At 52.3% G+C, this 12,026-nt stretch overlaps 1 protein-coding gene across 1 annotated transcript in view; it reads right to left on the bottom strand.

The window, feature by feature from the left end:
- Positions 1–2,858: 2,858 nt before the first annotated feature.
- Positions 2,859–12,026, bottom strand: part of LOC123725115 (proline-rich extensin-like protein EPR1) — a 62,525-nt gene continuing 53,357 nt past the window's right edge. The window contains exons 2-3 of the mRNA XM_045688907.1: positions 4,483–6,956; positions 2,859–2,946 (exon numbers count right to left, since the gene is read on the bottom strand). Coding sequence (XP_045544863.1) covers positions 2,859–2,946; positions 4,483–6,956 — 2,562 coding nt within the window. The remainder of the gene's footprint in view (positions 2,947–4,482; positions 6,957–12,026) is intronic.

The following is a 12,026-nucleotide window of genomic DNA, read 5'->3' as shown; positions in this document are numbered from 1 at the left end:
AGGTGTGCCCCAGGGTTCCATTGTTGCTCCTGTGTTGTTCTCAATTTGTATGAATGATTTGGGAAATGGGATCCAATCAGCAAAGTTACATCTATATGCAGATGATACAGTCATATATTCATGTGCATCTTCTCAGGTTCAGGCTGTTGAAGAGCTCCAGACTGCTTTTCAGTCGCTGCAGGCCTCCCTTTATGGTCTCAAACTGGTCTTGAATGTACAAAAAAAACCTAAATTCATGACCTTTACCAGAGCTAGAACTCAGAGAAGGTTAGCATTGTCACATCTGGTGGCTTATCCATTGAAAAAGTGTAATCCTACAAATACCTAGGTATATAGTTGGATGACAAGTTGTCCTTTAAAGTTCATGTGGATCATTTTGTGAGGAAGCTTAAATTGAAATTGGGTTTTTATTTTCGTAATAAGGCTTGCTTCCTGCTTATGACTAGAAATAAGCTTGTTCAGGCCACTTTTCTCTCTGTAATTGATTATGGTGACTTGTTGTATATGCATCCAGCCTCCTCTGTCTACCAGAGACTGGACTCTGTTTATCATACAGCCTCCTCTGTCTACCAGAGACTGGACTCTGTTTATCATACAGCCTCCTCTGTCTACCAGAGACTGGACTCTGTTTATCATACAGCCTCCTCTGTCTTATAGAGACTGGACTCTGTTTATCATACAGCCTCCTCTGTCTTATAGAGACTGGACTCTGTTTATCATACAGCCTCCTCTGTCTTATAGAGACTGGACTCTGTTTATCATACAGCCTCCTCTGTCTACCAGAGACTGGACTCTGTTTATCATACAGCCTCCTCTGTCTACCAGAGACTGGACTCTGTTTATCATACAGCCTCCTCTGTCTTATAGAGACTGGACTCTGTTTATCATACAGCCTCCTCTGTCTTATAGAGACTGGACTCTGTTTATCATGCAGAGACTGGACTCTGTTTATCATACAGCCTCCTCCGTCTACCAGAGACTGGACTCTGTTAATCATACAGCCTCCTCTGTCTTATAGAGACTGGACTCTGTTTATCATACAGCCTCCTCTGTCTACCAGAGACTGGACTCTGTTTATCATGCAACCTCCTCTGTCTACCAGAGACTGGACTCTGTTTATCATACAGCCTCCTCTGTCTACCAGAGACTGGACTCTGTTTATCATACAGCCTCCTCTGTCTACCAGAGACTGGACTCTGTTTATCATACAGCCTCCTCTGTCTACCAGAGACTGGACTCTGTTTATCATACAGCCTCCTCTGTCTTATAGAGACTGGACTCTGTTTATCATGCAGAGACTGGACTCTGTTTATCATACAGCCTCCTCTGTCTACCAGAGACTGGACTCTGTTTATCATGCAGCCTCCTCTGTCTACCAGAGACTGGACTCTGTTTATCATACAGCCTCCTCTGTCTACCAGAGACTGGACTCTGTTAATCATGCATCCTTGCGCTTTATTACAAATGCCAAATCATTCCCCCACCATTGCACCTTGTACCAAATGGTGGATTGGACCTCACAAATGTATGTGTTAATGTCCTTTTGGGTAAACTCCCTCTTTACCTCTGTACTCTGGTCTCCTTCACCACCAGCAGTTACCATACCTGGTCTGCTAGGTGGTTGCTATGTTACCATACCTGGTCTGCTAGGTGGTTGCTACTTACAGTCCCAAGAACATTTACAATATTACGCAAGACTGCCTTCTGTTGCACCAGACACATGGAATAGTCTATAATCCATTCTTCATCTAGATATGTTAGTGCCACTGAATGAATTTAAAATATTGATGGGAGACTGTTACAGAGGAGTGTAAATGCTTTTTTTAGGCTGGATCATGTTGTATTGTATGTTTTAATTCTGTAAGGTATTGATTGTTGCTGCCTTCTTGGCCAGGTCTCCCTTGAAAAAGGGACTCTGTGTCTCAATGGGCTTTTCCTGGTTAAATAAAATAATGAAACAATCCAGGTGTGTAAAGCTCTTATAGAATTACCCAGAAACACTCACAACTGTAATCAAACGCCAAAGGTGCTTTTACAAAGTATTGACTCAAGGGTATGAATAAAATATTTAAATAAATGTATATAAGATATTTCTGTATTTCATTTTCAATAAATAAAAAATAAAAAACATGTTTTCACTTTGTCATTATTGTGTGTAGATGAGTGGGGGGTCGATTTAATCCATTTTGAATTCAGGCTGTAACACAACAAAACGTAGAATAAGTCAAGTGGAATGAATACTTTCTGAAGGCTCTGTATCCTGGGTTTCTCCTGTGAAGTTACCAGCAGCACCGACATCCCAGAGAGAAACATTACTAGTGAAACCTCCCACTGTGTCACATCATGACCATAGAAAGATGTTATTTTCTATGGTAGTGTAGGTCAGGGCGTGACAGGGTTTTTTCTCTCTCTATGTTTTCTATTTCTAGTTTCTAGTTTTGTATTTCTATGTTTGGGTTTTGTTTGGGATGATCTCCAATTAGAGGCAGCTGGTCCTCGTTGTCTCTAATTGGAGATCATACTTAAGTAGGGTTTTTTTTCCCCACCAGGGTTTGTGGGAGATTAGTTTTGAGTAGTGTCTGTTTCACCTCTGCGTCACGGTTTGTTGTTTTTTTGTCATTCAAGTTTATTTATGTATTGCATAGTTTCACAGTGTCAATAAAATGTGGAACGAGACACACGCTGCACATTGGCCCGCTCATTCCCACGACAACCGTGACACACTGTCTGTGTCTGTGTGTCAATGTAACCATACTGCAACCTCTACCAAGAGGTCTGGAACTGTATGGTACAAGAGGCAGGCCTAACTAATGCACTCGCCATTCAGCCTAGCATCAGAGTCACTGGTTCAAGCCCTGCTACATGGCCGCCATATTGAGACAGAACAGGGACCTGATGCAGTCCAGTTTCCTGGGTGTGGAGATGTAGACAATCCCTAGCAGAGAGCTGCAAAAACAACAGGTCAGGAAATTATCAGGAAATAAGCAGGAAATCTGATAATATTCAAACCAGGATTTCTGGAAAACCAAGGAATTTGGGGACATTTTTACAGAATTGTTTTTTAACCCTAATGGTAAGACAAATCTATCATTAGAGAGTTAACTAGGTTAAATAGAAGACTTTACTCTGTTCGAATTTGATGGGGGAAAAAAACAAAAAAATACAGGCTAACACAAGATAAATCAATCAAATTATGAATTTAGAGTTTTTTTCTAAGGTTTTGTGGAAGAAAGTGTCTTACTGAACATTTGTAAATTGTTTGAGTGACGGCAATGGTCTTTTTCTTTGGTTCTTGGTGTGTGATGAAACGTGTGTTTTGAACATGAGCACTTGTCAACATCTCCTAGCGTAGTGGAAAACCAGTAACATAGAAAACAGCCTGCGGTTACTTGGTCATAAATGACAGAAAAATTATTCCCGCTCAAACAAGCAGCGATAAACATCAACAGTATGCATATACATATTTTTTTTTATACTAATATAGAAATAGTAATAGTAGAAAGTAATGTTTTTTAAAGTAGTATATTTTCTTAATACTTTATAAAAAAAACGTATTTTTTATTATGTTATCTTAATTGACGTCATCACAAAGAGAAGTCATTGTTGTGATAGACATTTTAATATAAAATATTCTCTGATAAATCGTTTATTGTATATTCAACATCTTTCTCCATCAAAAAGGAGGATCAAGGCATCTTTCTCCATCGCTTTCTCTCTCTATACATCCATCCATCCATCCATCCATCCCAAATTAATTTAGTAGACCAAACAAACATGCATGGTGTTAAATCTACTCCATATTGGTCATAATCCTAGACACCATATGAGCAAAACATGTTTTTCCTCCTCTATAGCGTCTATTGTTCCTGCTGGTACAGTACAGTACAGAGGGCTGTCTGGCTGGAATTACTGGACATCATCGCCACCTAGAGGTCATCTCTGGAAGTACACCTGTTTTTTGTTTTTACTTGGAAAATACCCGTATTAAGGAGACAAAGAACTCACGAGCCTGAGGGCCAGTGTTTGAGCCATCATCAAAGATGGTGGATAAATGAAGATGTCCCACTCATCACTCGATTGTGATCTCCATTTTTGGGGTGCTCTCCCATAGGCACCCCAATGCATTAGCAGCTGGGTCTGGTCTGCTCAGTTCATTGACTGTAGGCTATAAGAACCAGAAGAAAAAAGAGTGAGTAGGATGTCTCACTTCCTCTTCCATCTATCATGCCTTGGGCCCTGTGTTTTAATTAATTATGTCACATGACCTGAATTTAACCTTTCTTTTAAGCCTTTTCCAGAAATTAGAATTTGAAAAAAACACTTGTCGAGGGATGGTGCTGGAGGATGGTACTGGAGGATGGTACCGGGGATGGTACTGGAGGGATGGTACTGGGGGATGGTACCGGGGATGGTACTGGAGGATGGTACTGGAGGGATGGTACTGGAGGATGGTACTGGAGGGATGGTACTGGAGGATGGTACCGGGGATGGTACTGGAGGATGGTACTGGAGGATGGTACTGGAGGGATGGTACTGGAGGATGGTACCGGGGATGGTACTGGAGGATGGTACTGGAGGATGGTACCGGGGATGGTACTGGAGGATGGTACTGGAGGGATGGTACTGGAGGATGGTACTGGGGTATGGTACTGGAGGGATGGTACTGGAGGGATGGTACTGGAGGATGGTACCGGGGATGGTACTGGAGGATGGTACTGGGGTATGGTACTGGAGGGATGGTACCGGGGTATGGTACTGGAGGATGGTACCGGGGATGGTACTGGAGGATGGTACTGGAGGATGGTACTGGAGGGATGGTACTGGAGGATGGTGCTAGAGGGATGGTACTGGAGGATGGTACCGGGGATGGTGCTGGAGGGATGGTACTGGAGGATGGTACCGGGGATGGTGCTAGAGGGATGGTACTGGAGGATGGTACTGGAGGGATGGTACTGGAGGATGGTACTGGAGGATGGTACTGGGGTATGGTACTGGAGGATGGTACCGGAGGATGGTACTGGAGGATGGTACTGGAGGATGGTACTGGGGTATGGTACTGGGAGATGGTACTGGAGGGATGGTACTGGAGGGATGGTACTGGAGGGATGGTACTGGAGGATGGTACTGGAGGATGGTACCGGGGATGGTACTGGAGGATGGTACCGGAGGATGGTACCGGAGGATGGTACCAGGGTATGGTACTGGAGGATGGTACCGGGGGATGGTACCGGAGGATGGTACCAGGGTATGGTACTGGAGGATGGTACCGGGGATGGTACTGGAGGGATGGTACTGGAGGGATGGTACTGGAGGATGGTACCGGGGATGGTACCGGGGATGGTACTGGGAGATGGTACTGGAGGGATGGTACTGGAGGATGGTACTGGAGGGATGGTACTGGAGGATGGTACTGGGGTATGGTACTGGAGGGATGGTACTGGAGGGATGGTACTGGAGGATGGTACTGGGGGGATGGTACTGGGGGATGGTACTGGAGGATGGTACCGGGGATGGTACTGGAGGATGGTACCGGGGCTGGTACTGGAGGGATGGTACTGGAGGGATGGTACTGGAGGATGGTACTGGAGGATGGTACTGGGGGGATGGTACTGGAGGATGGTACTGGAGGGATGGTACTGGAGGATGGTACTGGGGTATGGTACTGGAGGATGGTACCGGAGGATGGTACTGGGGGGATGGTACTGGAGGATGGTACCGGGGGATGGTACTGGGGGGATGGTACTGGGGGATGGTACTGGAGGATGGTACCGGGGATGGTACTGGGGGATGGTACTGGAGGGATGGTACTGGAGGATGGTACCGGGGGATGGTACTGGGGGGATGGTACTGGGGGATGGTACTGGAGGGATGGTACTGGAGGGATGGTACTGGAGGATGGTACCGGGGTTGGTACTGGGGGATGGTACTGGAGGATGGTACCGGGGATGGTACTGGGGGATGGTACTGGAGGGATGGTACTGGAGGATGGTACTGGAGGATGGTACTGGAGGGATGGTACTGGAGGGATGGTACTGGAGGGATGGTACTGGGGGATGGTACTGGGGGATGGTACTGGAGGGATGGTACTGGAGGGATGGTACTGGAGGGGTGGTACTGGAGGATGGTACCGGGGATGGTACTGGGGGGATGGTACTGGAGGATGGTACTGGGGGGATGGTACTGGAGGATGGTACTGGAGGGATGGTACTGGAGGGATGGTACTGGAGGGGTGGTACTGGAGGATGGTACCGGGGTTGATACTGGAGGATGGTACCGGGGTTGGTACCGGGGATGGTACTGGAGGATGGTACTGGAGGGATGGTACTGGAGGATGGTACTGGAGGATGGTACCGGGGTTGGTACCGGGGATGGTACTGGAGGATGGTACTGGAGGGATGGTACTGGAGGATGGTACTGGAGGATGGTACCGGGGATGGTACTGGAGGATGGTACTGGGGGATGGTACCGGGGATGGTACTGGAGGGATGGTACTGGAGGGATGGTACCGGGGATGGTACCGGGGATGGTACTGGAGGATGGTACTGGAGGGATGGTACTGGAGGATGGTACTGGAGGGATGGTACTGGAGGATGGTACTGGAGGGATGGTACTGGAGGATGGTACTGGGGTATGGTGCTGGAGGGATGGTACTGGAGGGATGGTACTGGAAGATGGTACTGGAGGGATGGTACTGGAGGGGTGGTACTGGAGGATGGTACTGGAGGGATGGTACTGGAGGGATGGTACTGGAGGGATGGTACTGGGGGATGGTACTGGGGGATGGTACTGGAGGGATGGTACTGGGGGATGGTACTGGGGGATGGTACTGGAGGGATGGTACAGGAGGGATGGTACTGGGGGATGGTACTGGAGGGATGGTACTGGAGGGATGGTGCTGGGGGATGGTGCCGGGGGAAGGTGCCGGAGCATGGTGCCAGAAGATGGTGCTGGACCACCTGACATAAAAGGAGACAGTTTGATGAAAAAGCTTTAAATAAAAAGGTTACAAAGCCAGGTCATGTGACATGATTAAACAGAACACAGGGACATCATTTCAGTCGTGCCACTGTTCGGCTTGACAAAGACAGCACTGGAGCACAAACAGATCTGGGATTTAAACATAGAATTGTGGGGCGGGGGTATTAAAATGCAGGTTGCGGTGGAGGAGGATTATGTAAGATTATGTTTGAAGAGGGTTCAACCTTTTGGGGTGCCAGGACAGAGGAGAGCTTGGACTGGGCTGAGCGGGAGCTGCCCTCCCGTGGGACAAGAGACCCGGAGGTGGCACAACGGGCTTCCCACGGGAGAAAGAGCAGCTCCGTCAGGTAGCCTAGTGGTTAGAGTGGATGGGCGGCAGGTAGCCTAGTGGTTAGAGTGGAGGGGCGGCAGGTAGTCTAGTGGTTAGAGTGTAGGGCGGCAGGTAGCCTAGTGGTTAGAGTGGAGGGGGGCAGGTAGCCTAGTGGTTAGAGTGGAGGGGCGCAGGTAGCCTAGTGGTTAGAGTGGAGGGGCGGCAGGTAGCCTAGTGGTTAGAGTGGAGGGGCGGCAGGTAGCCTAGTGGTTAGAGTGGAGGGGCGGCAGGTAGCCTAGTGGTTAGAGTGTAGAGGTGGCAGGTAGCCTAGTGGTTAGAGTGGAGGGGGGCAGGTAGCCTAGTGGTTAGAGTGGAGGGGGGCAGGTAGCCTAGTGGTTAGAGTGGAGGGGGGGCAGGTAGCCTAGTGGTTAGAGTGTAGAGGCGGCAGGTAGCCTAGTGGTTAGAGTGGAGGGGCGGCAGGTAGCCTAGTGGTTAGAGTGGAGGGCGGCAGGTAGCCTAGTGGTTAGAGTGGAGGGGCGGCAGGTAGCCTAGTGGTTAGAGTGGAGGGGCGGCAGGTAGTCTAGTGGTTAGAGTGGAGGGGTGGCAGGTAGCCTAGTGGTTAGAGTGGAGGGGCGGCAGGTAGCCTAGTGGTTAGAGTGGAGGGGCGGCAGGTAGCCTAGTGGTTAGAGTGGAGGGCGGCAGGTAGCCTAGTGGTTAGAGTGTAGAGGCGGCAGGTAGCCTAGTGGTTAGAGTGGAGGGCGGCAGGTAGCCTAGTGGTTAGAGTGGAGGGCGGCAGGTAGTCTAGTGGTTAGAGTGGAGAGGCGGCAGGTAGCCTAGTGGTTAGAGTGGAGGGGCGGCAGGTAGCCTAGTGGTTAGAGTGGAAGGAGGCAGGTAGCCTAGTGGTTAGAGTGGGAGGCGGCAGGTAGCCTAGTGGTTAGAGTGGGGGGAGGCAGGTAGCCTAGAGGTTAGAGTGGAGGGGCGGCAGGTTGCCTAGTGGTTTAGAGTGGAGGGAGGCAGGTAGCCTAGGGGTTAGAGTGGAGGGGAGGCAGGTAGCCTAGTGGTTAGAGTGGAGGGCGGCAGGTAGTCTAGTGGTTAGAGTGTAGAGGCGGCAGGTAGCCTAGTGGTTAGAGTGGAGGGGCGGCAGGTAGCCTAGTGGTTAGAGTGTAGGGGGGCAGGTAGCCTAGTGGTTAGAGTGGTGGGGGGGCAGGTAGCCTAGTGGTTAGAGTGTAGGGGGGCAGGTAGCCTAGTGGTTAGAGTGGAGGGGGGGCAGGTAGCCTAGTGGTTAGAGTGTAGAGGCGGCAGGTAGCCTAGTGGTTAGAGTGTAGGGGCGGCAGGTAGCCTAGTGGTAAGAGTGGAGGGGTGGCAGGTAGCCTAGTGGTTAGAGTGGAGGGGGGCAGGTAGCCTAGTGGTTAGAGTGGAGGGGCGGCAGGTAGCCTAGTGGTTAGAGTGTAGGGGCGGCAGGTAGCCTAGTGGTTAGAGTGGAGGGCGGCAGGTAGCCTAGTGGTTAGAGTGTAGGGGCGGCAGGTAGCCTAGTGGTTAGAGTGGAGGGGCGGCAGGTAGCCTAGTGGTTAGAGTGTAGGGGGGGCAGGTAGCCTAGTGGTTAGAGTGGAGGGGCGGCAGGTAGCCTAGTGGTTAGAGTGGAGGGGCGGCAGGTAGCCTAGTGGTTAGAGTGGAGGGGCGGCAGGTAGCCTAGTGGTTAGAGTGGAGGGGCGGCAGGTAGCCTAGTGGTTAGAGTGGAGGGGCGGCAGGTAGCCTAGTGGTTAGAGTGGAGGGGCGGCAGGTAGCCTAGTGGTTCGAGTGGAGGGGCGGCAGGTAGCCTAGTGGTTAGAGTGTAGGGGCGGCAGGTAGCCGAGTGGTTAGAGTGGAGGGGGGGCAGGTAGCCTAGTGGTTAGAGTGTAGAGGCGGCAGGTAGCCTAGTGGTTAGAGGGGGGAGGCAAGTAGCCTAGAGGTTAGAGTGGAGGGGAGGCAGGTAGCCTAGCGTTTAGAGTGGAGGGGAGGCAGGTAGCCTAGTGGTTCGAGTGGAGGGGAGGCAGGTAGCCTAGTGGTTAGAGTGTAGAGGTGGCAGGTAGCCTAGTGGTTAGATTGTAGAGGCGGCAGGTAGCCTAGTGGTTAGAGTGTAGGGGCGGCAGGTAGCCTAGTGGTTAGAGTGTAGGGGGGCAGGTAGCCTAGTGGTTAGAGTGGTGGGGGGCAGGTAGCCTAGTGGTTAGAGTGTAGGGGGGGCAGGTAGCCTAGTGGTTAGAGTGGAGGGGGGCAGGTAGCCTAGTGGTTAGAGTGTAGAGGCGGCAGGTAGCCTAGTGGTTAGAGTGTAGGGGCGGCAGGTAGCCTAGTGGTTAGAGTGGAGGGGCGGCAGGTAGCCTAGTGGTTAGAGTGGAGGGGGGCAGGTAGCCTAGTGGTTAGAGTGGAGGGGCGGCAGGTAGCCTAGGGGTTAGAGTGTAGGGGAGGCAGGTAGCCTAGTGGTTAGAGTGGAGGGGAGGCAGGTAGCCTAGTGGTTAGAGTGGAGGGGCGGCAGGTAGCCTAGTGGTTAGAGTGGAGGGGCGGCAGGTAGCCTAGTGGTTAGAGTGGAGGGGCGGCAGGTAGCCTAGTGGTTAGAGTGGAGGGGCGGCAGGTAGCCTAGTGGTTAGAGTGGAGGGGCGGCAGGTAGCCTAGTGGTTAGAGTGTAGGGGCGGCAGGTAGCCTAGTGGTTAGAGTGTAGTGGCGGCAGGTAGCCGAGTGGTTAGAGTGTAGTGGCGGCAGGTAGCCTAGTGGTTAGAGTGTAGGGGCGGCAGGTAGCCTAGTGGTTCGAGTGGAGGGGAGGCAGGTAGCCTAGTGGTTAGAGTGGAGGGGCGGCAGGTAGCCGAGTGGTTAGAGTGGAGGGGGGGCAGGTAGCCTAGTGGTTAGAGTGGAGGGGCGGCAGGTAGCCTAGTGGTTAGAGTGTAGAGGTGGCAGGTAGCCTAGTGGTTAGAGTGGAGGGGCGGCAGGTAGCCTAGTGGTTAGAGTGGAGGGGCGGCAGGTAGCCTAGTGGTTAGAGTGTAGAGGTGGCAGGTAGCCTAGTGGTTAGAGTGTAGAGGTGGCAGGTAGCCTAGTGGTTAGAGTGGAGGGGCGGCAGGTAGCCTAGTGGTTAGAGTGGAGGGGCGGCAGGTAGCCTAGTGGTTAGAGTGGAGGGGCGGCAGGTAGCCTAGTGGTTAGAGTGGAGGGGCGGCAGGTAGCCTAGTGGTTAGAGTGGAGGGGGGGCAGGTAGCCTAGTGGTTAGAGTGGGGGGCGGCAGGTAGCCTAGTGGTTAGAGTGGAGGGGCGGCAGGTAGCCTAGTGGTTAGAGTGGAGGGGCGGCAGGTAGCCGAGTGGTTAGAGTGGAGGGGGGGGCAGGTAGCCTAGTGGTTAGAGTGTAGAGGCGGCAGGTAGCCTAGTGGTTAGAGGGGGGCGGCAGGTAGCCTAGTGGTTAGAGTGGAGGGAGGCAGGTAGCCTAGCGGTTAGAGTGGAGGGGAGGCAGGTAGCCTAGTGGTTAGAGTGGAGGGGAGGCAGGTAGCCTAGTGGTTAGAGTGGAGAGGCGGCAGGTAGCCTAGTGGTTAGAGTGGAGAGGCGGCAGGTAGCCTAGTGGTTAGAGTGGAGGGGCGGCAGGTAGCCTAGTGGTTAGAGTGTAGGGGGGCAGGTAGCCTAGTGGTTAGAGTGGTGGGGGGGCCGGTAGCCTAGTGGTTAGAGTGTAGGGCGGGCAGGTAGCCTAGTGGTTAGAGTGTAGGGGAGGCAGGTAGCCTAGTGGTTAGAGTGGAGGGGAGGCAGGTAGCCTAGTGGTTAGAGTTTAGGGGCGGCAGGTAGCCTAGTGGTTAGAGTGGAGGGGCGGCAGGTAGCCTAGTGGTTAGAGTGTAGGGGGGCAGGTAGCCTAGTGGTTAGAGTGGAGGGGCGGCAGGTAGCCTAGTGGTTAGAGTGTAGGGGGGCAGGTAGCCTAGTGGTTAGAGTGGAGGGGGGCAGGTAGCCTAGTGGTTAGAGTGGAGGGGCGGCAGGTAGCCTAGTGGTTAGAGTGGAGGGGCGGCAGGTAGCCTAGTGGTTAGAGTGGAGGGGCGGCAGGTAGCCTAGTGGTTCGAGTGGAGGGGAGGCAGTTAGCCTAGTGGTTAGAGTGTAGGGGCGGCAGGTAGCCGAGTGGTTAGAGTGGAGGGGGGGCAGGTAGCCTAGTGGTTAGAGTGTAGAGGCGGCAGGTAGCCTAGTGGTTAGAGGGGGAGGCAAGTAGCCTAGAGGTTAGAGTGGAGGGGAGGCAGGTAGCCTAGCGTTTAGAGTGGAGGGGAGGCAGGTAGCCTAGTGGTTCGAGTGGAGGGGAGGCAGGTAGCCTAGTGGTTAGAGTGTAGAGGTGGCAGGTAGCCTAGTGGTTAGATTGTAGAGGTGGCAGGTAGCCTAGTGGTTAGAGTGTAGGGGCGGCAGGTAGCCTAGTGGTTAGAGTGGAGGGGCGGCAGGTAGCCTAGTGGTTAGAGTGGAGGGAGGCAGGTAGCCTAGTGGTTAGAGTGGAGGGGGGGCAGGTAGCCTAGTGGTTAGAGTGGAGGGCGGCAGGTAGCCTAGTGGTTAGAGGGGGGAGGCAGGTAGCCTAGTGGTTAGAGTGGAGGGGAGGCAGGTAGCCTAGTGGTTAGAGTGTAGGGGAGGCAGGTAGCCTAGTGGTTAGAGTGGAGGGGAGGCAGGTAGCCTAGTGGTTAGAGTGTAGGGGCGGCAGGTAGCCTAGTGGTTAGAGTGGAGGGGCGGCAGGTAGCCTAGTGGTTAGAGTGTAGGGGGGCAGGTAGCCT

Source organism: Salmo salar, chromosome ssa11 (assembly GCF_905237065.1).
Source record: "Salmo salar chromosome ssa11, Ssal_v3.1, whole genome shotgun sequence".
Lineage (NCBI taxonomy): Eukaryota > Metazoa > Chordata > Actinopteri > Salmoniformes > Salmonidae > Salmo > Salmo salar.
The sequence above is the reverse complement of the archived record's forward strand: the minus strand, read 5'-3'. Positions and strand labels throughout refer to the sequence as shown.